At 45.7% G+C, this 25,538-nt stretch overlaps 2 protein-coding genes across 3 annotated transcripts in view; both read left to right on the forward strand.

The window, feature by feature from the left end:
* Window positions 1-13,858: 13,858 nt before the first annotated feature.
* LOC122440904 (immunoglobulin-binding protein 1-like) lies at window positions 13,859-14,809 on the forward strand. Its single transcript, XM_043467573.1, has one exon. The coding sequence runs from the start codon at window positions 13,919-13,921 to the stop codon at window positions 14,807-14,809; it is 891 nt and encodes a 296-aa protein (XP_043323508.1). The 5' UTR covers window positions 13,859-13,918.
* Window positions 14,810-21,944: 7,135 nt separating this feature from the next.
* The window catches only part of SLC22A4 (solute carrier family 22 member 4), a 40,608-nt gene continuing 37,014 nt past the window's right edge, over window positions 21,945-25,538 (forward strand). Inside the window, exon 1 of one of the 2 annotated variants that reach the window (XR_006269063.1) lies at window positions 21,945-22,926. Coding sequence is in view for 1 of the 2 variants with exons in the window: in XM_043466009.1 (XP_043321944.1) it covers window positions 22,153-22,926 (774 nt within the window). In the remaining variant the exon portion in view is untranslated. The remainder of the gene's footprint in view (window positions 22,927-25,538) is intronic. The other variant, XM_043466009.1, reaches the window with a different exon arrangement.

Consider the following 25,538-nt stretch of genomic DNA (forward strand, 5'->3'; position numbering starts at 1 on the left):
GGGATACGACGGGAGGTCACCGGTTTGGCTGCGGGCGGTATCTGCCTCCCGGCCACCTCTGCCTTCTCGCTTCCGGGTCGGCCCCCACCCCCGCGCCCCCACCCCCGCGCCCCCACCCCCCGGCCCCGTAGCGGTTAGTTCCTTTCCTTCTCCTTCCCCCACTCTGCCCACCAGAGGGCGCGCGGAGTGAGTGAATGAGTGAATGAGTGTGTGCGTGTGTGTGAGAGAGAGAGGAAGATTTTAGAAAGAAAAGAACACTCGCCTCCGAAGTCGAGAGTAAACGCCACTCTTCCTCGGAGGCCCGGCGGTGACAGCGTGGCGGGGCGGCCCTGAGCCCTTCCCGGCTCGGTTGCACAGTCCGGTACAGACTCGCACTTTAAACAAATATAGTGGTAGCAGAGTTGATGAATCCTGGCTATTCACACACGATGATGACGCGTCCTGGACTCCGGGTCACGTGGACTAACCCTCTTGTTAAGTTGCTCAGGACAGGAAGCAGCCTTGTTTATTTAGTGAGCCCCCAGTAATGTACGTTTGTGCTATTTTCAGTTTTGTACTATCACAAACCACAAAAGACCGCTATCAGTTCACACTCTCACCATCGGCATACAACAGTACTCACTTCCTCATGCTCTTGCCAACTCAGGGTATTATCAGGTTTTTGTTTTTATTTTTGCCAATCTGATAAGTAAAATGAGATATGTAGTTGCTTTAATTTGCATTTCTCTGATTACCAGGGATGAGCATTCATTCAACAAATATTTGTTGTGTTTGCTAGTGAGTGCTGAGTGAACAGGAAACAGAACGGTCTTCTCCTTCCAAGAATTCCTCTAAACGCTTCACTCATTTTTCCGAGGTTTAACTGTTTAATGATAGATAGCAACTTTTCATATTTTTGCAAGAATCTTTGTTACTGGACTCTATTCCACTGAACTATTTTCTCATTATTGAGACAGTATCATATTGATTTAATTATTACCTTTTAAAGAAGTTAACGTGCCAATCTCTTCTCCTTGTTCTTTGTTTACAAACATGCCAAGATTATTCTCATACATTTCCATTTGTCCAGCAATTTAGACTCAATATCAGGCTCTGGAAAAACAGACAACAAACCTCTTTGAACCGTGACTGGGGTTACCCTGAATCTACAGACTCAGGTAAGAAGAACTGGTTACAGTCCTTTCCTCCCAGAGGAATCTGTGATCTGTGCTTATTCTGCATTTTTTCAGGTTGATGAAATAAAAATTCAGATCTTAAGGCAAGACCAAAAAAATGTAAACATAAAACTTTCTCTGCCCTTTGGCCTCCTCCTTTCCCTCAAGCGTGTATTGTGCAAGCTGCCAGGTGGTTAAACAGACCTCCACACTGGCAGAAATGCTGCTAGACCATAAAGATCAATTTTTCTCCAGGTACCAGCCACGTAATTCCTTAGAAAGTAACATTCCTTTCTCAACCTTGTAAGGGTTCATGCTGACCCACCACCACTTGCCTTGTATGTGCAAACATATTTGAGGAACTTTATATGCAATGCCAATATATAATTTCCCTTAAAGATAGCGACGGGTGCAGAATAGACGGGTCAGACCACCTGGGTAAATACTGTGCCACACCTAATAGACATTCTTAGCTTAAATACTTAACTTATGACCTTATTAAGTTACTGGATATATATCTTATATTCTGCTTATTTTACCTGATTATTGTTCCTTGCATTATCAAATGTGTGACCAAGCCTCAGATAAAATCAATGATGATTAGGCAACTTGAAATGACTGACCAAACATATAGTTGCATAAGATTCATGATAATGCTCGTGTAACTAGATATGTGAAGAAGCAACAAGAGGAAACAACTTCCTGGACCAAAACAGACTAGTGAGATATGCAGTCCAAAGGCTATTGGTTACTGTTAATAGGGCCTAGTCCAGTAATAGCACACTGAATGGCCATCAGTGAAATCTCCGACTGACCTGGGAATAAGCATTCCTAGTGCCGTGAGACAAACTGGTCATGAAATGTACCCCCCGCCCCCCGCCCGCCAAGCCTTGGTTGAAATTAAGACCAAAAGGGATTGTAAAACAAAAAATGTTGCCATTCTACAAAAATGAAGTCAGTAGCCACTGCAGTCACTGACTTAAAACAGACCCTGAAAAGAAGGGGAAGATCAGGATGAGGCAAGGCACTCTGTGTTTTGGAAAAAGTGACAGAAAAGGCCTTTAGACAGATTTCAGGAGAAAATTTTTATGAACCTGGATTCTTACATCTTCCCATACTAAGAAAAAGCACTAAAACCATTAACTAAGATGTCTGCTGCTCATGACTAGCAGCAACCTTCTCCTGAGATGTGAGCTGGATTGCTAGTATCCCCTTAACGAAAATCACATATATACTGACCTCCCCACCTTTCTTTGTCAAATGGTCCTCATAGTGCTCTCAGACTGTCTGTTGGGTGAAAAACCTCAGTTTAGCTCAGATAAAATCTTTTCTCTCTTTCTTAGGTTGACTTTTTTTTTTTCATCCCCAGAGTGTTGTACAGTACTTTTGTATATTTTCATTTCCATTTTCTTCTCATAGATTTTGTGTTCCCACTTTAATTTGTTTTCAAGAATTCCTTCCAAGGCTCCTCCCACCTACCCCGCCCCTTCCTCAAGGAGCACAGTCCAGGGCAGTAGGCAAGTGTCCCCTCGAGAAATGAACTCCCCACCACCCCTCGGGCCACACCCAGTAGGGTGGGGGCAGTGAGGACTCTGCCATTCCCCCCCACCCATCTCATCTGCAGACCAGGTCCCAACAGCACCAGGCTGAGCAGAGGGCTGACATGCATCCCCAGCCAGGTAAGTCATCAGTCTCAGCAGCCCCTGGCACAGGCCCCCCACACCTCTCCCAGACTCAAACCTGCAGAGACCTAGCTCCTCATTCCCAGCAGCTGCCCTTGCTTGCCTTAATCCCACAGTCACCACCACCCCACACATGGCCTACCCAACCAAATTGAGGGGTTCTTGAGTTGCCTATGTACCAACAGCCCCTCACGATCAAATAGGGCTGCAGCAACTATTGCTGGAACTCTGTTCACCAGTGCCGCATAGAAATTTGGAAACAGAGTTCTGGGTAAAGTAGGGAAGAGTAACTTTTATTGCTTTGCCAGACAAAGGCTAATGCCCTCAAGACTGTGTGACCCACCCTGGAGGAGGTAGTGAGGAGTTTAATAGTGTTCAAGGGGCAGGGTATGATCAGCTCGTAGATAGTTCTCTGATAGGTTGACATTAAGTTGAAATTTCAAGTATCATCAACTTTCTGGTTTCAACCAATGTAGGGTCTCTGTTCTTGGGGTCAGCGGTTTTCATCTGGTGGGGGTCTGCTTCCTGGTAAAACATCCTAGAAATGTGTGTCAGGCCTGTATCTGTATCTTTCAGGGAGCTAGGAGTTTGGAGATTCTGCCATGTGGCAGATTTATAGTCCAATTGTTACTAGTTCCCCAGCCCAACAGCCATTCTTTGTTTCCACAATTTCACATTTCCCAATCATTAACTTGTGAGTCAGCCTTTTACTTCAAAAGACAAGGACAGAGGGACCTGTACATTGTTTCTCAAACCAGATCAACCGTTGCTGAGGTAGGCATCCTGGTGAGGGCTAAGGGGACAAGAGCCAAGGGGAGTGGCATCCAGAGCTGCCAGCCTTCCCCACTTCAAGGCCCAGGCTTTGTTCACTCTCCCAGTTACCAGGCAGGGTCCCTGTGGAACAGGATCTCTGTGACCCAGGGTCCCAGTCCTGAGACAGAGCAGCTGAGTCTCCAGGAGGAGACACAGAGCCAGGATCCGCAGTTCAGAGTGCCCAGCCCACCAACCCCTGCCCCCCACCAGATCGACCTCTCATTATTACCCCCAAAACTGCCCCTCTTCAGGTCTTCACCTCAGTCAGTCAGTTCAGTCACTCAGTCGTGTCCGACTCTCTGTGACCCCATGAATCACAGCAGGCCAGGCCTTCCTGTCCATCACCAACTCCCGGAGTTTACTCAAACTCATGCCCATCAAGTCGGTGATGCCATCCAGCCATCTCTTCCTCTGTCATCCCCTTCTCCTCCTGCCCCCAATCCCTCCCAGCATCAGGGTCTTTTCCATTGAGTCAACTCTTCACATGAGGTGGCCAAAGTATTGGAGTTTCAGCTTCAGCATCAGTCCTTCCAATGAACACCCAGGACTGATCTCCTTTAGGATGGACTGGTTGGATCTCCTTGCAGTCCAAGGGACTCTCAAGAGTCTTCGCCAACACCACAGTTCAAAAGCATCAATTCTTCAGCACTCAACTTTCTTCACAGTCCAGCTGTCACATCCACACATGACCACTGGAAAAACCATAGCCTTGACGAGATGGACCTTTGTTGGCAAAGTAATGTCTCTGCTTTTTAATATGCTATCTAGGTTGGTCATAACTTTCCTTCCAAGGAGTAAGCGTCTTTTACTTTCACGGCTGCAATCACCATCTGCAGTTATTTTGGAGCCCCCAAAAGTAAAGTCTGACACAGCTTCCACTGTTTCCCCATCTATTTCCCATGAAGTGATGGGACCAGATGCCATGATCTTAGTTTTCTGAATGTTGAGCTTTAAGCCAACTTTTTCACTCTCCACTTTCACTTTCATCAAGAGGCTTTTTAGTTCCTCTTCACTTTCTGCCATAAGGGTGGTGTCATCTGCATATCTGAGGTTATTGATATTTCTCCCGGCAATCTTGATTCCAGCTTGTGCTTCTTCCAGCCCAGCGTTTCTCATGATGTACTCTGCATATAAGTTAAATAAGCAGGGTGACAATATACAGCCTTGACGTACTCCTTTTCCTATTTGGAACCAGTCTGTTGTTCCATGTCCAGTTCTAACTGTTGCTTCCTGACCTGCATACAGGTTTCTCAAGAGGCAGGTCAGGTGGTCTGGTATTCCCATCTCTTTCAGAATTTTCCACAGTTTATTGTGATCCACACAGTCAAAGGGCTTTGGCATAGTCAATAAAGCAGAAATAGATGTTTTTCTGAACTCTCTTGCTTTTTCGATTTTCCAGCGGATGTTGGCAATTTGATCTCTTATTCTTCTGCCTTTCTAAAACCAGCTTGAACATGTGGAAGTTCACGGTTCACGTGTTGCTGAAGCCTGGCTTGGAGAATTTTGAGCATTACTTTACTAGCGTGTGAGATGAGTGCAATGTGCGGTAGTTTGAGCATTCTTTGGGATTGCCTTTCTTAGGGATTGGAATGAAACTGACCTTTTCCAGTCCTGTGGCCACTGCTGAGTTTTCCAAATTTGCTGGCATATTGAGTGCAGCACTTTCACAGCATCATCTTTCAGGATTTGAAATAGCTCAACTGGAATTCCATCACCTCCACTAGCTTTGTTCGTAGTGATGCTTTCTAAGGCCCACCTGACTTCACATTCCAGGATGTCTGGCTCTAGGTGAGTGATCACACCATCGTGATTATCTGAGTCATGAAGATCTTTTTTGTACAGTCCTTCTGTGTATTCTTGCCACCTCTTCTTAATATCTTCTGCTTCTTCCATGGCTGATTCATGTCAATGTATGACAAAAACCACTACAATATTGTAAAGTAATTAGCCTCCAACTAATAAAAATAAATGGAAAAAATAAACAAATAAATAAAAATTTTAAAAAATATATATATATCTTCTGCTTCTGTTAGGTCCATACCATTTCTGTCCTTTATCGAACCCATCCTTGCATGAAATGTTCCCTTGGTATCTCTAATTTTCTTAAAGAGATCTCTAGTCCTTCCCATTCTGTTGTTTTCCTCTATTTGTTTGCATTGATCACTGAGGAAGGCTTTCTTATCTCTCCTTGCTATTCTTTGGAACTCTGCATTCAAATGGGAATATCTTCCCTTTTCTCCTTTGTTTTTCGCTTCTCTTCTTTTCACAGCTATTTGTAAGGCCTCCTCAGACAACCATTTTGCATTTTTGCATTTCTTTTCCATGGGGATGATCTTGATCCCTGTCTCCTGTACAATGTCACGAACCTCCATCCATAGTTCATCAGGCACTCTGTCTATCAGATCTAGTCCCTTAAATCTATTTCTCACTTCCACTGTATAGTCATAAGGGATTTGATTTAGGTCATACCTGAATGGTCTAGTGGTTTTCCCTGCTTTCTTCAATTTAAGTCTGAATTTGTCAATAAGGAGTTCATGATCTGAGCCACAGTCAGCTCCCGGTCTTGTTTTTGCTGACTGTATAGAGCTTCTCCATCTTTGGCTGCAAAGAATATAATCAATCTGAATTCGGTGTTGACCATCTGGTGATGTCCATGTGTAGAGGCTTCTCTTGTGTTGTTGGAAGAGGGTGTTTGCTTTGACCAGTGCATTCTCTTGGCAAAACTCTATTAACTTTTGCCCTGCTTCATTTCGTACTCCAAGGCCAAATTTCCCTGTTACTCCAGGTGTTTCTTGACTTCCTACTTTTGCGTTCCAGGGGCCTTCAAATCAGAGACTTGGACATCATCCTTGACATCTTCCCAGCCATCCCATCCCACCCATCACTGTGTCTGGGGTTCTGCCTCCTAGGTATTTCTGGGGTCTGTTTCAGGACTCCTGGAGGATTCTCTCACTCCCTTGCTTCATGGACCTCCTTCCCTGGCCCAGGGCATGGCCCTAGGGCCCTCAGGATGGAGCCCATGACCTATCAATTACCGGCCTACTGATTAAGGCCTCTCAGACTTCAGGTTGCTGACCAACTGCCTGTTTTTACTTCCTCTGCTACACAGGATGGGAGAAGGCAATGGCACCCCACTCCAGTACTCTTGCCTGGAAAATCCCGTGGATGGAGGAGCCTGGTAGGCTGCAGTCCATGGGGTCCTTAAGGGTCGGACATGACTGAGAGACTTCACTTTCACTTTTCACTTTCATGCTTGGAGAAGGAAATGGCAACCCACTCCAGTGTTCTCGCCTGGAGAATCCCAGGGACAGGGGAGCCTGGTGGGCTGCCGTCTATGGGGTCGCACAGAGTCGGACACGACTAACGCGACTTAACAGCAGCAGCAGCAGCTACACAGGACTGTTCACCATTCTCTGAGCAATCCTGCCTTTTCATACCCTCAGACCTTTTCTCAAGCTCAAAATGCCTTTACTCTTTCTTCTTCATTCAGGAAACTCCTAACCACTTTCTACAGCCCAGCTCCACTGCTTCCTCCTCTAGAGTAGAGCGTTGGCCAGCCCATCCCCAGGCAAAGTCAGTAGTAGCTCCCAACCACATGCCCTTCCTCCATCCTACGCCTTCCATTCCTTTCTGGTGCTTCCGGCACAACCTGTTGTCTCCTCAGTCAGAGCCTGGCCCAGACCTATCTCCATACTGCCCAGATCCCACCCAGCATCGAGAGGTGCAGGAGCCCTGGGCAGCGCCTACCCTCTCGCTCACACACACACACCCTGGGCCTCCCTGCCTCTTGCCTCTTTCCTCTTCACTTTGCTGTCCTGGTTTCTGCTGGCATACTGCCTAAACCCTGAGAAGGAGGTAAGGCCACCTCGACGCATTCATTCAACTATTTACTAAGAATCTGTTCTGTTCCAGTCATTGTGCTATGTAATAGGAAACATTTTGAACAAACATATTTAAATTTTTTTCTTTTCTTTCTTTTTTTTGGCTGCACCAACTGGGAATCAAATCCACCTCTCTTGCAGTGGAAGTGCCAAGTGTTAACCATTGAATCGCCAGGGAAGTTTCCTGAATAAACATATTTACAAAGCACAAATTATAAGCAGTGCCATAAAGGAAATAAATAAGATTCATGGTAGAGTATAAATGATCCCTTCACATCAGGAGTGCGGGAGCTTCTGTGAGTACATCTGGGAAAACTACATTTCAGGCAGAAGGAACAGTGGATACAGAGGCCCTGAATGAGGCAGAGGGGAGGAGACACGGGCTTGTGTGTTCTAAGAACAGAGAAGCAATGTCTGGAGTGGTGTAAGTGAGGCGCTAGTAGAAGCAGGTGAGCTCAGAGAGAGGTGGGGGTCGGAAGACTGCCCATGTTGACCTTGTATGCCTCAGGAAGGACTTTGATTTTTACTCTGAGAAGAGAAGCCAGAGGAGTAGCCTGACCTGGGCTTTTAACCAGGATGACTCTGTCTGCTGTATGGAGAATAGACTGTCAGGGGCAAAGGTAGAAGCAGGGAGACCAGTTCGTAGACCTGACTGCATTCATCCCTAACTAATCCCTAACTAGCCCCCGTCCTTCTGCCTCCTTGGCTCCAGCTCCAGTTCAGGTCCCCACCTTCTGCCGGGGGCTGTATCAGTCTCCTGCCTGGCCTTCCTGCCTGCTATCGGCTCCTTAATCCTTTCTCCACACAAGTCAAAGAGATTTTTTAAATGCAAATCTGATTATGTCACTCTTGTTTTTTAAAGCTTCCATGACTCCCCTTTGCTCTTAGGACAAAGTCTAAATTCCTGTACCCTGCACGCAAGGCCCCTTGAGGTGTAGTCCCTGCTGAACTTCACTGACAGCCCTGCCGCAGGTCACTGTAATCGCTGTTTTGCTAATCTGTAAATTCAGCCTCCTCAAGATCTTTTGCCAGATTCTAACAGGCTTCCTTGACCCTCCAAAGAGTTAGCAATGAAAACTGAGTTTTCCCTTTTGGTTCTGTGTGACAAGCTTTATTGCCCTCAGCTTCCACCTTGAGAATCAAGGAAAGGGGTGAGAGCAAGAGAAACTCAGATGCTGCTTCATGCTAGCCCTCCTTTCCTGTCCAAGGACTCAGACCCTCTCGTGGCACTGTAGCCTGGCCCTGGGGGCATAGCCCATGAAGAGCTGAGTTGGGGGCATTGTGACCCACACTGCAGTACCCAGAAGCCTGGGCTATGAGCCCAGAGTCTCTCTGACCACTCGGGGAGTGCCCTGCCCCTCCTCCACCTGTGGGTCTCCTTGTGTAGCTTATCTGCACTCCAGATCCATCCTGGAGCTCATTCTTACTCAAGGTAATACCTTCTTGATTTTTGGGCCCCTGATTTGCTCTCCACAGCTCTGGGTAATTTCCTGATTTATCCTTTTCTCACACAATATTCAAAATTTTCCCACAAAATAGTCCTTGGTATCTCTAAAAAGAGGTGGAAATCTAAAAAGAAACAGATAGTAGAGGGGTCTCTCTAATAAGCATGGACTGTCCTTCTGTCCCCTTTCAACCACAAGTAGGAAACTATACTTGGAAACAAATTTCATCTTTGCTCCTGTCTGATGTGGACCATTTGTGGCTGAAGGCAGAGTCTAGAAATCCCAGGAAAGGCTGCCAGAGGCCTCACTTCTTCCTGCAGGGTCTGGTGTTGGCCTCAGCCATGTGGGCTCAGAGGCCTGACTGACCAGCCCTCTGACCAGGTCTGTCTCTGCTGAAGCACCGCACCACACACCAGCTTCTTTACCAACATGGGTAGCAGCGGAAGGACACTTGGCTGCTCCCAGAGTATTCTTGGCCTAAAGGCACATTTCATGTGAAGCCAGAGCACAGTTACAGACAGAGAGGAAGTCTCAGGGGATGCAAATTGGATAAGAAATATAATAGGAGCTAATATGTCCCAGGCCTTCATCTTCAAGTCCTCAGTGAACTGATATTACTCTTCTTTCATCCTCACACAAACCTGAAAGGAAGTACAATTATTATCCTCATTTCATGAAAAGCTGAGAAACTTGCCAAGGTCACATGCTGATTAGCTGATCTCCATGGCAAGGACATCTAGAACAACTGCAAGTATGCATCTTCCCTGGAGAACATTGCCTGTCCTACCAATGGTCTGGAAACCCTTGCCAGGCCACCTCTGAAGGGTGCTGACCTATCTCTGCTTGTCAAGGTCCCCAGAGCAGCCCAGAGTGCAGGTTCAGATTCACCAAGTCCTCACACAGAGCCAGGCTCCTCCATGGACCATGAAATGGTGGAAGATGAGGTGAGTCAAGCGCTTCCCTGGTGGCTCAAAAGGTAAAGAATCTACCTGCAATGCAGGAGACCTAGGTTCAATTCCTGGGTCAGGAAGATACAGTGGAGAAGGGAATGGCAACCCACTCCATGGACAGAGGAGCCTGGCGGGCTATACTCCACGGGATACCAAAGAGTTGGACACAACTCAGTGACTAACATACACATAAGCTTTGGAACTGGGTGTAGACAAGGCCAGTGCCCACAACACTTGTCCATAAGCTCTGGTCAGCACGAAACCACCCCCACACCTGCCTGACTCGTGCTTGAGGTCAGGTCCTGATCCCTGCGCTAAAGGACTGCTCTGACTCCTCACCCCTTCCCCTCCTACTTCATGTGATGCCTTCTCAGCCTGTGTTCCTGTCCACTACCCTGCCTGTCCCTGACCCAGCTTCTCCCTTCTCCAAATACTCATCCTCAAGATGTGATCCCTTCCAAACTGCTCCTCGCCGCTTTCTATAGTCTCACCCAGTCCCACTGGAATAGAGTTCAGGGGCCCAGCCAACAGATGGTTCTTCCTCTGCAGGCTTGATGTTAAGCAGACTATGATTCCAGTTAGGTTTGTCTACTTCCCAGCACTCAGAACCACTTCCACAGCAGATTTCTGCTTTTCCCTACCAGATATCCAACTTTCCCATCAATTCTTGGGAGTTCTGCTCCTTGAAGTCTTTATCCATGCACAGGGCCTCAGAAACTCTGCACTTAAGACCACTTCCAAACATTATACCTCCAGCCCAGAGCTCTAACCAACTGGCCATCTCTACCTGGATGTCCCAAAGACACCTCAAGCTCAAAACATCCCAAGTGCACTTCATCATCTTCTCTCCAACCCCTCTTATTCCTGTGCTTCTCAGACAAAGACACCACCATCCACGCATCCATCCAATTCTCCAGATTTGTCATCCTCCTTGCCTTTCCCCCTCCCTAATCTCCATATCTAGCTGGTCATCAAGACCTGTCCTTGCTACTGCCTTAACAGCTCTGAATGCATGCTCAGTCATTCAATTGTGTCCGACTCTTGGCAACCCCATGGACTGAGCTATATAGAGCTCGGAGCTCTATCCTCCCAGACCAGTTCAGTGGGGCTGGGTGAGGAGCCCACCAGGCTCCTCTGTCCATGGGATTCTCCAGGCAAGAATAATGGAGAAGTTGCCACTTCCTCCTCCAGGGGGTCTTCCTGACCCAGGAATAGAACCTGGGTCTCCTGCATCTCCTGCACTGGCATGCGGATTTTTTTTTTTTTACCACTGAGCCACCTGAGAAGCCCCCTTAACAGCTCTGGAATCTAATTTCTCAGCCACCAACACCATCACCCTCTTGGACAGCTACCATGATCTCTTCTTTGGTGTCTCTGCTTCCATTCTAGCTCCCTCCTTTGCATTCTCAACTTGGCCACCAGAGGGAATCACCCTAAAACATAAGGTTTTCCTGACTTCCACTGCCTCAGAATTAAATCTAAGCCCATTTAACAATGAATAATTTTTTAAAAGATGCTCAACATCACTCATTATTAGAAAAATTCAAATCAAAACTACAATGAGGCATCACCTCATACCAGTCAGAATAGCCATCATCAAAAAGCCTACAAATAATAAATGCTAGAGAATGTGTGGAGAGAAAGGAGCCTTCCTCCAATGTTGGTGGGAATGTTAATTGGTAGAGCCACTATGGAGAACAGTATGGAGGTTCCTTAAAAAAACTAAAAATAGAGCTACCATATGGTCCTGCAATCCTACTCCTGGGCATATATCTGGAGAAAACCATACTTTAAGAAGACACATGCACCCTAATGTTCATTGCAGAACTATTTACAATAGCCAAGACATGTAGGCAACCTAAATGTCCATCAACAGATGAGCGGATAAAGAAGATGTGAGATACACACACAGACACTCTCTCTCTCTCTCTCTCTCTCTCTCTCACACACACACACACACACAAACACACACACACAGTGGAATATTACTCAGCCATGAAAACGAATGAAATAATGCCATTTGCAGCAACATGGATAGACCTAGAGATTATTCTAATTGAAGTAAGCCAGAGAAAGATAACGCTTATATATAGAACCTTAAAATTATATAAATGTACTTATTTACAAAACCAAAATAAACTTAGAGATATATACAGCAAACTTATGGTTATCAAAGGGGAAAGGGGGGTGGGGGAGGGATAAATTAGGAGATTTGGATTAACATATACACACTACGATATATAAAATAGATAACCAACAAGGACCTACTGTACAGCACAGGGAGTTATCTCAATATTTTGTACTAACCTATAAGGGAAAAGAATCTGAAAATATATATAAAACTGAAATACATATATACTTTAAAATATAAATCTGAAAATATATATAAACTGTGCTACATGCCTGAAACTAACACAATATTGTAAATCAATTATACTTCAATAAAAATTCATTGACTAATTTTTTTAATTAAGAATTTTTGAGGCCAAGCATGGTCTATCCCCTGCCAACGTTTCTAATTTCATTCATCTGTCTTTCCCAACCACTGGTTTAGTGTTCACCTGGGAGGTGTCTGGGTTGGAGCAGATTGCCTGGGTGCCAGGGGGTGGTCAATGCTCCCACCTGCCCACATTGTTGACTCCAGGTCCAAGGAGCAGAGGCAGAGCCCTATAAATGGAACTTCCAGGGTCAAGCCTTCCTCATGTCCCTGGGAAGCACCCAGTGAGGGGCCACACAGGTTGTGTCCTCCATAGTCATATATGAGTAGGGTGGCCACATAGGACATCTCAAGCTCAGAGCTTCAGATATTCCAGGCACACTATTTACACCAGCCACTGATAATAGCCACTAGCTTCTCAGGAGTTTCCCAATCTCAGCTGTGCTGCTTACTTCTCACCTTCTGCTCCTGGACTCCTCAGATGCTGAGGCAAGGAACATATGTGGAAACTGCTCAATATGCATACATGTGCAATCTGTAAGTACTGGAGGGTTAACACCCAATAGGACACACCTGAACCAAAGAGGGGTGGGAACTATGGATAACTGTCACCTACTTCTGAATTTTAGACATTTCTGGGACACATTCTCCCAGGTCCCCACAGATATAAACAACCCTAAACTGTACCTCTGTACTTGCTTTTCTTCTCTGTTTCACTATCCACCATCCCTTACCCCTGTTCCCTTAGAGGCATTCCCAAATAGAAGGCAGCCTAGAAGACAGACTTGCAAGGAAGGGATTCTAGAATAGGAACATTCCCCTTTCAAAAGAGATAAGGACTTGATCACTGTTATTAAGTAGGATGGTAATACTCCCAGCATGCACTGGCATCATTTGCCAGAAGTCCTATGATGGTGGATTAGAATGAGATGCTGTATGGTGACACAAACAATAGAGGCAAGGTGTATGTAATTACAGACCAAAGGGGCAACCAGAGTGCTTCAACCCATGGGATCTGTGGTGATGGCTAACAGGCCATGCTTTTCCTAGGAGTTAAATAAATGGGCAGATGACTGGGTATTCAGTTCAGTTCAGTCACTCAGTTATGTCCAACTCTGTGACCCCATCCAAGCTCGCCTCAAACACATGCCCATTGAGTTGGTGATGCCATCCAACCATCTCATCTTCTGTTGTCCTCTTCTCCTCCTGCCTTCAATCTTTCTTTCCCAGCATCAGGGTCTTTTCCAATGAGTTAGTTCTTCACATCAGGTGGCCAAAGTATTGGAGCTTCAGCTTCAGCATCAGTCCTTCCAATGAATATTCAAGACTGATTTCCTTTAGGATTAACTTGTTGGATCTCCTTGCAGTCCAAGGAACTCTCAAGAGTCTTCTCCAACACCACAATTCAAAAGCATCAGTTCTTCGGTGCTCAGATTTCTTTATAGTCCAACCCTCACATCCATACATGACTACTGGAAAAACCATAGCTCTGTCAGCTTTCCCAGGGTTGCCTTTGACCCCAGAAGTGAGGCTTTCTGGGTTCCTCCCTCCCTAAGATGGCAGCAGCCGAAGATGAGTTACTGTTACCGCGGCTCCCTGAGCTGTTCGAAACCAGCAAGCAGCTTTTGGACGAACTGGAAATCTCAACTGAGCCCACCGGCTCCCGAATAATCCAAGATAAGGTGTTCAAGGGACTGGATCTCCTGAAGAAGGCTGCTGAAATGTCGCAGCTCGACTTGTTCAGCCAAAATGAAGATTTGGAGGAGATCGCGTCCACCGACCTGAAGTACCTGATGGTGCCAGCATTGCAAGGAGCGTTCGCCATCAAACAAGTCAATCCCAGCAAGCGTCTAGATCATTTGCAGTGGGCTCGAGAACACTTTTTAAACTACTTAACTCAGTGCCAGCACTATCATGTGGCAGAGTTTGAGCTGCCCAAAACCAAGACCAACTCAGCTGAAAATAACACTGCTAATTCCTCCATGGCCTATCCTAGCATCGTTGCTATGGCATCTCAGAGACAGGCTAAAACAGAGAGATACAAGCAGAAGAAGGAGGTGGAGCATAGGTTGTCTGCACTGAAATCTGCTATGGAAAGTGGTCAAGCAGATGATGAGCATGTTCGTGAATATTACCTCCTTCACCTTCGAAGGTGGATTGGTATCAGCTTAGAAGAGATTGAGAGCATTGACCAGGAGATAAAGATCTTGAGAGAAAAAGACTCCACAAAAGAGGCATCAACTTCTCAGTCATCTCGTCAGGACAGGCCTCCAATGAAACCGTTTGTTCTCACTCGGAACATGGCCCAAGCCAAAGTATTTGGAACTGGTTATCCAAGTCTGGCATCTATGACAGTGAATGACTGGTATGAACAGCATCGGAAATTTGGAGCATTACCAGATCAGGGAATAGCCAAGACAACGTCAGGTAAGGGAAGATCATCATAACTACAAGGTCAACTAGTAATGGGCATCTGTGTAAGCAGAAAGAGTTGGCCATCTGAAAGACCTGAAAACGGGAGAATTCCAAAACAGCAAACAGTATTCACTAAAAAGTGTGGCATTCTGACAGGTGTAAGGTGCTGTTTCATTGCATTTGAGGTGGTTTTGATTCTCATTTCCCTCGTGATTAGTGATGTTGAGCATCTTTTCATGTGCCTGTTGGTCATCTGTGTGTCTTCTTTGGAAAATGTCTATTTAGATCTTCTGCCCATTTTGTAATCAGATTGTTTGTATTGAGTTGTCTGAGTTCTTAATATATTTTGGATATTAACCCCTTATCAGACATATCATTTGCCAGCATCTTCTCCCATTCAGTAGTTTTTTGTCTTGCTGATGGTTCCCTTTGCTGTGCAAAAGCTTTTTAGTTTTCATATGGTCCCATTTGTTTATTTTTGCTTTTGTTGTCCTTGCCTGAGGAGACTGATCAAAAAAGAAAATATTGCTAAGACTGACTTCAAAGAGCATACCACCTATGTTTTCTTCTAGATGTTTTATGGTTTTAGATCTTATATTTAAGTCTTTTAATTCATTTTGACTTTATTTTTGTAAACGATGTGAAAAAATGGTCTAGTTTTATTTTACATATAGCTATCGTGTTTTCCCAACACCACTTAGCCATAAAAAAGAATGAAATCTTGCAATTTGTGACAATATGGATGGATCTGTAGGGTATTATGCTAAGTGAAATAAGTCAGAGAAAGATGAATACTGTATGTTTTCACTTATATGTGGAATCTAAAATATAAAAAAAAAATGAGCCCCCCAAACCCAGAAACAGACTCATAGATACAGAGAACAAACTAGTGGTTGCCAGAAGGGAGAAGAATGGGAGAATGGGTGCAATAGGTGAAGGGGATTAAAAGATATTTACCAGTTATAAAATAAATAAGTCACAAGGATGTAACTTAAGGTACAAAGAATACAGTCAATAATATTATAATACCTTTGTATGATGCATAACCTGTACAAATATAGAATCACTGTGTTGTACATCTGAAACAAATATTGTAAGTCACCTATACTTCAATTAAAAAATTTTAATGAAAAAAAAACAAAAAAAAACCATAGCTCTGACTAGAAGGACCTTTGTTGGCAAAGTAATGTCTCTGCTCTTTAATATGCTATCTAGGTTGGTCATAGCTTTTCTTCCAAGGAGCAAGCGTCTTTTAATTTCATGGCTGCAGTCACCATCTACAGAGATTTTGGAGCCCCCCAAAATAAAGTCTCACATGTTTCCATTGGTTCCCCATCTATTTGCCAAGAAGTGGTGAGACTGGATGCCATGACCTTAGTTTTCTGAATGTTGAGCTTTAAGCCAACTTTTTTACTCTCCACTTCACTTTCATCAAGAGGCTCTTTGGTTCTCCTTCGCTTTCTGCCCTAAGGGTGGTATCATCTGCATATCTGAGGTTATTGATATTTCTCCCAGCAATCTTGATTCCAGCATGTGCTTCATCCAGCCCAGCATTTCCCATGATGTACTCTGCATATTAGTTAAATAAGCAGGGTGACAATATACAGCCTTGATGTACTCCTTTCCCAATTTGGAACCAGTCCATTGTTCCATGTCTGGTTCTAACTGTTGCTTCTTGACCTGCATACAGATTTCTCAGGAGGCAGGTCAGGTGGTCAGGTATTCCCATCTCTTTCAGAATTTTTCACATTTTGTTGTGATCAACACAGTCAAGGGCTTTGGTGTAGTCAATAAAGTAGAAGTAGATGTTTTTCTGGAATTCTCTTGTTTTTTCAATGATCCAACAGATGTTGGCAATTTGATCTCTGGTTCCTCTGGTTTCTAAATCCAGCTTGAACATCTGGAAGTTCACCGTTCATGTACTGTTGAAGCCTGGCTTGGTGAATTTTGAGCACTACTTTGTTAGCATGTGCGATGACTGCAATTGTGTGGTAGTTTGAACATTCTTTGGCATTGCCTTTCTTTGGGATTAGAATGAAAACTGACCTTTTCCAGTCCTGTGGCCACTGCTGAGTTTTCCAAATTTGCTGGCGTATTGAGTGTAGCGCTTTCACAGCATCATCTTTCAGGATTTGAAATAGCTCAACTGGAATTCCATCACCTCCACTAGCTTTGGTTGTAGTGATGCTTTCTAAGGCTCATTTGACTTCACATGCCAGGATGTCTAGGTCTAGGTGAGTGATCACACCATTGTGGTTATCTGGGTCATGAAGATCTTTTTTATATAGCTCTTTTGTGTATTCTTGCCACCTCTTCTTAATATCTTCTGCTTCTGTTAGATTCATACCATTTCTGTCCTTTATTGTGCCCATCTTTGCATTAAATATTCCCTTTTTTATCCCTAACTATCTTGAAGAGATCTCTAGTCTTTCCTGTTCTATTGATTTCCTCTATTTCTTTGCATTGATCACTGAGGAAGGCTTTCTTATCTCTCCGTGTTATTCTGTGGAACTCTGCATTGAAACTCTGGGTTTATCTTTCCTTTTCTCCTTTGCCTTTTCTCTTTTCTCAGCTATTTGTAAGGCCTCCTCAGACAACCATTTTGCATTTTTGCATTTCTTTTTCTTGGGGATGGTCTTGATCCCTGCCTCCTGTACAATGTCATGAACCTCCATCCATAGTTCTTCAGGCATTCTATCAGATATAATCCCTTGATCTAGTTATCATTTCCACTGTATAATCATAAGTGATTTGATTTAGGTCATCTCTGAATGGGCTAGTGGTTTTCCCTACTTTCTTCAATTCAAGTCTGAATTTGGCAATAAGGAGTTCATGATCTGAGCCACAGTCAGCTCCCAGTCCTGTTTTTGCTGACTCTATAGGGCTTCTCCATTTTGGCTGCAAAGAATATAATCAATCTGATTTCAGTATTGATCATGTGGTGATGTCCATGTATAGAGTCTTCTCTTGTGTTGTTGGAAGAGGGTTTTTGCTATGACCAGTGTGTTCTCTTGCAAAACTGTTAGCCTTTGCCCTGCTTCATTTTGGTCTCCAGGGCCAAATTTGCCTGTTACTCCAGGTATCTCTTGACTTCCTACTTTTGCATTCCAGTTCCCTATGATGAAAAGGGCATCTTTTTTGGGTGTTAGTTCTAGAAGGTCTTGTAGGTCTTCATAGAACCATTCAAATAATACTATTACTTAACTTGTATAACAACCTCACCCCTAAAAATCAAGTGCTAGTGATCAGAAGGCTGATGACAACTGCCACAACAGAGAATAGTATTTCCTTATAAATTTCCCAGATTCAGACCATTTCACAAGCTCAGAACCTACTGATTGAAAAGGAGGCCAAGTCTCTTTAAGGAATAACTCTCCTATACTGCCAAAAGTATATATGATAATTATTTCCCCAATTTTTCCCCACAAGGGATCTGTGACTGTCTCAGGCTACTCAGGCTGCTATAACAAAATACCACCGATTGAGGGGCTTAAACAATAGAAAGTTATTTCCTCACAATTCTGGAGACCGGAAAGTCCAAGATCAAATGATAATCAATTCAGTTCCTAGTGAGTCTTCTTCCTGGCTTGTACATACCTCCCTGGCATCCTTTTTTTATTTTATTTATTTATTTATTTATTTTGACATCCTTTTTTATAAGGGCACTAATCCCATCATGAAAATCCCACCCTCATGATCTAAACCTAATTATTTCCCAAAGGCCCCATCTCTAACCACACCTCTACACTGGAGGTTAGGGCTTTAATATATGAATTTCGAGAGGGCACAATCAGTCCATAGCTGTGGCCTTTTACCTGAGTAACTCTGGCCTGAGGAAAGGGGAAGACCCAGCCTTTTTGGATACAGAATATGAGCTGGCACTGATACCAAGGGACAGCAAGCAACATTAGGATCCCCTGGTTATACTTGGGGCTCATGAAAGCCAGGTGGTAAATGGCGTTCTCCTGCAAGCAAGTGTGATGGATCCAAAGATCCACACTGGATCTTTAGTAGTTCCCTGGTCCCTAAGTGCATAACTAGGATAGATACACTTAGCAGCTGGCAAGACCTTAACATTTACTCCCCATTAAATAAGAGCAATTATGGTAAGAAGGACCAAATAGAAACCTCTAACACACCCACATTTTTGACCAATTTATTACATCAGAAGTAAAACCAGCTCCTGGGAAGAAATGTAGAGATCCACACCAATAGAAGGTTTTCTTCTTCATATCCTTCAGTGAGGATCAAAATCTCTTCGCTTTTATGTGGAATAAATAGCAGGACATATCACTGTCTTGCCCTGGGGTTATGTTAATTCTCCTGCTTTGTCACAACATAGTATTTAGTGACTTTGATTGTCTTGATATTCCATGGAACATCATGATGGTCTATGGAATTGATATATTGATATATTAACGACATAATGCTAATATGTCATAACCTAGTGAACAGATGTCCTAGAAGATGGGAGATAAAAAGTATGATTGAGGGCTTTCAATGCTGATGAAGTTGTTTTTTTACCTTTTATGTTCCAGAATGAGTTAAATGTATAAAAATTAGACAAACTAGTAAAAATGAATCCCTAGGGCTACTATTATGGCCAAACTTATTTCATCTATATCCTTGCCCACTTCTTTCATTCCATATGATTTTGAAGCTAACTGGTGAAGTTATTAGAGATCCAGTTGTCCGGAGCATGCCAGGCCATCCTCTGTAAGGTAAAGGCAAGTTGTTGTACCTTGTACCCTCTACCACTGATAAAAAGACATAGTGCTTGGTGGGAATACTACTGTAACCCGCTTAATGAGTATTTTGGGAGGCTCCCACTTTTGAGTGAAGCCCAGAGCAAGAGAGAGTGCTACAGAGTATCCAAGGTTCCCTGCCACTTGGACTATGTGACCCATCAGAATCAACGGTGCTAGAGATGTTCATGGTGGTAACGATGCTGGGCAGAGTCTCTGATAAGCCCTAATAAAATAATTTCAGTAAGATCTCTAGGATGCCAGAGCAAGGTCATGCCTTCTGCAGCAGGGAGCTATTTGCCTTTAGAAAAGCGGCTATTTGGCTATAGTAAAAACTGAGTACCTGCCAATGTGATATCAAGGGTCTATGCAACTAGAAATATCTAGTAAGAGCTGGGCATTGTCAAATTCTATCAAGTCATAAGATTAAGCAGGCACATCAGCAATCTATCATATAATAGAAATGGTAGGATCAGGATCAGGACTGAGCAGGTCCATGCAGCTCATGTAATTTAATGAACAGTGGCTCTAACTCTGTGACACCTACACCTCAGCTCTACCAACACTTCTCCTCAACTCAAACCTATGGTTTTATGGGGGTTCTCTATAACCAACTGAGAGAGGGAAGAAAATACTCAGCCCTGTCTCACAGATGCTATCAACCAAAAAACAGATTGTTTGCTGCAACATAGCCCCACTGAGGAGTGGCCCTAAAGGACAATGGTGAAGGGAAATTTTTCAATGGTCCAGGTATAAGTAGGGTACTTGGGCATTCTTTCTGTGTGGCAAGCAAAGTGGTTCAAGGTATGGATTTACATATACTCATGGGTTGGGGCAAACTGTTTTGTCAAGTGGTACCTGTTGACTTTCGCATACGTGTACAGCCTGGAATTACAGGGGAGTTGACCAATGGAGCCAGAACTAGTTTAAAAAAAAAAAGTGTCTTCAATTCTGTATAGCTCTTTAGAAGATCCCAGCAGGATTGAACTCCAATTATCCATAGAAATTAGGGTTGAGAAAAAGCTGAGGCAAGTGAAATGAGTGAGGCACTTGCCTCCGGTGCAAAATTTAAGAGGGTGCCAGGAAATTCAATAATCAAGATAAATAACATTTTAACACAGTATTTTTAAAAATCAAAACCAAAAAAATAAAAAAAATAAAAATCAAAACCAATATGAAACCCTATGATGAACAAAGCTCCAAAATTTTAAGTAAAGATATGATCAGTTATTATTAATTTTTTCTTTGCCCTCAGGCTCTAGAGTCTTAGCACGGCACTGTCACTAATCCTGGTCACTACCAATGATCAATTCAATTGCAGTCTTGTGTTGGCCTTAACCTCCTTTCCTGTTCACTCTTCCTGATCCTTCTTTCCTTTCCCTAGGATCACTACTATAAATAAATGATCTCCACATAAATTCTTATCTCAGGCTTTGATTTTTATCAGGGGTGAAGGGAGGATGAAATCTAAGTTAAGTGAGACAATGACCACAAGAAATACTGTTCAAAGAAGGATACTTTTGAAAGGAAAGGAAAACACTTAATAAAACAGTGCTGTCCTGGCCCATCCAGACATAAGGTCTTATTACACATAAGGAAACAGGTTCCAAGCGGATAGAAAGCCAGCCAAGACTGGAGGTTATAAAAAATGGAGCAGAAATGCCTCCCACCTCTTAATCAGGGCCTGGACGCAAATGCATTTGTACAGAATCTTCAAGAGGTGGGCCCTTCAGCCTGTCAATCCCTTCCACCTCAAGAACCCCAGGACTCCCATTGCAGTCCCAGACTCGCTCACACAACAGCAGAGGGGTCTTAGGCCTGGACACTAGCAGACTGGTGCCTGCTCTGGCTACCCTGCCAAATCTGGGCGACAAACTGAATCTTTTCCTTCTCCCTTCCTGCCTCCCTCTGTTCCCCGACTGGGGGCGGTCGCTTCTGCAAACCAGAGGCCTCTAGTCCAAGAAGCCTCTGGCAGCCATCCTCGACGAAGAGCCCCGGGAAATCAAAATCAGAGCCCAGGAGTGGTGTCAGCTGGGTCTCCATTACCGTGCTCTCACAAAGGGTCAAGCTCCGCGTAGAATCTTCTCCAGAGGCCCCAACAGGATCCCGGGACCACCCGGTAGTCCCTGCTCCCCACCTCCCCTCAGTCCGAGCCTGTCTCTGACGAAGTGTGACCTCGATCATCTCTTCGGGGAGCTGGGCCTGTTTCCCCCTATTCAAGGTGAGGCTCCGGGCTGTTCGGAAGCCGCCGGCAGGTGACTGAATCCGGCAGCCTAGGATTGGGGGTTGGGAGCTCCGAGTTGGCGGGCGCGGGAGCGCTCCTGTCACCCCTACGCCCGCAAAGGTTTCCCGGGAGCACCGGCTCCACGGACTCGCCCGTACGCGCCCGGCCCGAGGCTCCCTGAACTCAGACCCCGAGTCGGAAGCGGCAACAGAGAGATCCCAGCCCCGGACGAGGCCTGAGGCGACGGCGACAGGGAGGTCCGACCTCTCAGAGTCCTTGCTCTGCGGCCTCGACTCTGCCCTTTATCTCGACTCTGCCCTTACACGCTGCCCAACCCGGCAGCCCGGGGCTGGGCGCTCAGCACTTAGGGGGCGCCCGGGCTTGCCGGGGCAAGGTAGGGGCGGCAATGGAACTAGTCCTCTTTTTCCTACGCCCGCGGCCAGCTGACCTCCTAGCCCCCGCCCGGTCGCCGCGGGCGCGGGGCGGAGCACCGGCGGAGCCGCCCTGGAGCTCCACCCCACCCCGTCCCGCCCCGCCCCGGCCGGGATGGGGGTGTGGTCCCGAGTTTCTGTTTCCAGAAAGTGGATCCAGCTTCGCGTCCAGTTCCCAGCCACCTTCTAACGCCCGCAGCCCGCTTCCCGGGAAAGGTCCCGACCGCGTGCCCCGCCTTCCCTCAGCTTGCAGGCTCCGCGAGAACGTTTTGACGCCCACGCCCTGGACCGCGCGGCGCTGTCCGGGGAACGCGCTCTCATCACCCCGCGTTGCCAGCTGCAGAGAGGCGCGGAGCATGCGGGACTACGACGAAGTGACCGCCTTCCTGGGCAAGTGGGGGCCCTTCCAGCGCCTCATCTTCTTCCTACTCAGCGCCAGCATCATCCCCAACGGCTTCAACGGTATGTCAGTCGTGTTTCTGGCAGGGACCCCGGAACATCGCTGCCGGGTGCCGGACACCGCGAACCTGAGCAGCGCGTGGCGCAACCACAGTGTCCCCGTGCGGCTGCAGGACGGCCGCGAGGTGCTTCAGAGCTGCCGGCGCTACCGACTCGAGAAAATCGTCAACTTCTCGGCGCTCGGGCTGGAGCCGGGGCGCGATGTGGACCTGGAGCAGCTGGAGCAGGAGGGCTGCCTGGATGGCTGGGAATTTAGCCAGGACATCTACCTGTCCACCATCGTCACCGAGGTGGGTGTGTGAGCGACCCTTCATCTGCATCAGTCCCCCTGGAGACACCCTAGCCATGCCTGGCTCAGCGTCCCCAATTCCTCATCAGACCTGGCTAGCAGTCATCTGGGTTATACTTGTAACACAGGTGTGCAGCCCAAGAGGGCAGGACTCGCTTAGGATCGTTCCTGGTCAGTTTGTCTAGTAGGGAGGGCATGAAGAACTGAGAAGGGAGGCAGCTGTCAACTGCCTTTTTCTCTGGCAGTTTCACAAGAGGAAGTTGTTTCCCAAGAGCCTAGATACTGTCAACCCCAGGCTCCCCAGAAGCACAGACTGAGTCAAATTCCTGCCGCAGGCATGAGGAGGGGTGTGGGGATGCTGCTGAGACTATGTGCAGACACAAAGTAGAGTCTTATTGCTGAGCAGGGCATGGGCAGGTCTGGTCTGTTCCCTGGCCACAGACTTCTGGAAGCATCAGGGGCTCTCCTGCTCTGCTATACAACTATAGTAAGGCTTGGGTCCTGTCCTGAAGCTCTAATTTCTCCACAAAGGAGCAGGAGGCCTCCTGATACTGGTGAACAGGGAACTAGAGGAGGCATAACCCTGGTCCCAAGGCACTCATGAAAGGACAGACTCACAGAGACAGTATAAGCATACAGCTCACAGGCATCTCTGGCTTTGATCCCCTAACTGGGGCTCCTAGTGCTTACCTGCCTTCTGAGCATAGTCTGATCCTGAGACATCTAAAAGTAGGGGTCAGCTCATCCCAGTTCCTGGAAGTGCGGTCAGCATCTGGGCTAGAGCTGGCCCTACTAACTGCAGTCCTCCTTGACAGTTGGGTTCACCTAGCTCTTTCCCCTTCCTTAATAGTTCTGTTCACCTCAGGATGTGAGGGTTGGGTAGGTGGCGGCTGGTTTACAAGTCCATGGCTATCCCTGTTACACCCGGCCCAAGTGGGCCTGTGGGAAAATACATCGTTCCCCATCTGAGGATGCACAACATTACACACTCACAAACACACAACCAGATTTGCCTTTTTCAGCAGCTTTTCCCTTACTTGCTTTCTTTTTCGGTACTAGGAGTAAAATAAAAAGCAAAGGAACACTAGTCATTGGGAGGAAGGAGGGGAGAAGCATGAGAGTAGGGTGGGTGGTTCTCCCTAGAGAGTGGTGGGACAAAGAGTTCTGGAGTCAGATGGGTGGACTGGTTCTGGCCCCACCCATAAGCACTAGCCTTCAAATATTTGCATATTCATGTTCATGGCAGTATTAGTCACAAAGAGTAAAAGCAACTCAAATACCCAGCAACAGATGAATGGATAAATAAAATGTGGTGTATACACACAATGGAATAGTATTCAGCCTTAAAAGAGGAAGGAAGTTCTGACACATGCTACAACATGAATGAACCTTGAAGATATTATGCCAAATGAAATAAGCTAGTCACAGAAAAAGACAGAAACTGATTTCACTTATATGCCATATGAAGAGTAGTCAAACTCATGGGAACAGAAAGTAGAATGGTAGTTGCCAGGGGCTGGGAGGGGAGGGAAATGGGGTGTTATTTAATAGATATAGAGTTTAATTTTGCAAGATGAAAAGAGTTCTGGAGATTGACTGCACAATAATGTGAATATATTTAACACTGCTGAACTGTACACTTAAAAATTGTTAAGATGCTACATTTTATGTTGTGTGAATTTTATTACAATTGTTAAAAATGAGGATCATAAGAATGCCCGGCTTATCTGAGTTGTTGAGAGGATTCAGTGAGATCATGTGCTATGCAACATCCCATAGCACCAACAAATGGGCATCACGGGTGGGTGGATGAGGAGCAGTAAGGGCAGGACCTCGTCATCTCTGTCTGAGCATCATGGGTATTTGGGGCCATGTTCTAAGGGTCATGTTTCAGCCAGTACAATGGGTGATGAGACTTGCTAAAGGCAGAGCCCCTTTCCTAGAGTGGAATTCTAGGGCCAGAGAATAGGACACAGGTCTGAATCCACTGCCAGGGGAGAAATGCCCTCATCTCCCTGACAAGAGCAAGTTGGGGACCCTGAGCAAGTTCTCTGCACCCCTGTGGCCCCACACTGGCACGGGGATCATCCTCAGATGGTCTCTGCTTTATACCTCTGTATGGGATCTCCTGATGAGCATACCCTCTGGGACAGAGAAGCCCATCTGAACTGACCCCTGACCCCTTCACAGGGAAGACAGGTCAGTCAGGGACCAAAGGAGGGCATGTTTTGCCATGCAAGTACTTTCCAGTGGATGCCAGGAGGCGGGAACCTGGTATCTGAGTTGGGACCTGTGTTAGTGCATCTGTCTGGGTATATAGGTGTACAAGGTAATTTCCTTCCTTAAGGACTATTTGTGAAATGCAATTTATCTGTCCTGTTTAGAACTAAGAATCACTTTAAAAAACAAAGCTTTATTTCGAAATAATTTCATTTAGAGCAAAGTTTTGAAAATAGTACAGAGAATGTGCTGATCTCCAGGGGTCCTAGATTCAGGAGCAGAGCCACTGGACAAACCTTAGGGGTGAGTCTGGCTCCTGGCCAGAGTCTAGGCATGGGCTGGCCTTTGCCTCAAACATGTCTTCTTCTCCCATGGAACATCATTAGGTAGACT

Source organism: Cervus canadensis, chromosome 4 (genome assembly GCF_019320065.1).
Source record: "Cervus canadensis isolate Bull #8, Minnesota chromosome 4, ASM1932006v1, whole genome shotgun sequence".
In the NCBI taxonomy this organism is placed as follows: domain Eukaryota; kingdom Metazoa; phylum Chordata; class Mammalia; order Artiodactyla; family Cervidae; genus Cervus; species Cervus canadensis.

Bases quoted from the DNA above. Each gene is read 5' to 3' on its own strand.
- LOC122440904 (XM_043467573.1), top strand. From the start codon at position 13,919: ATGGCAGCAGCCGAAGATGAGTTACTGTTACCGCGGCTCCCTGAGCTG.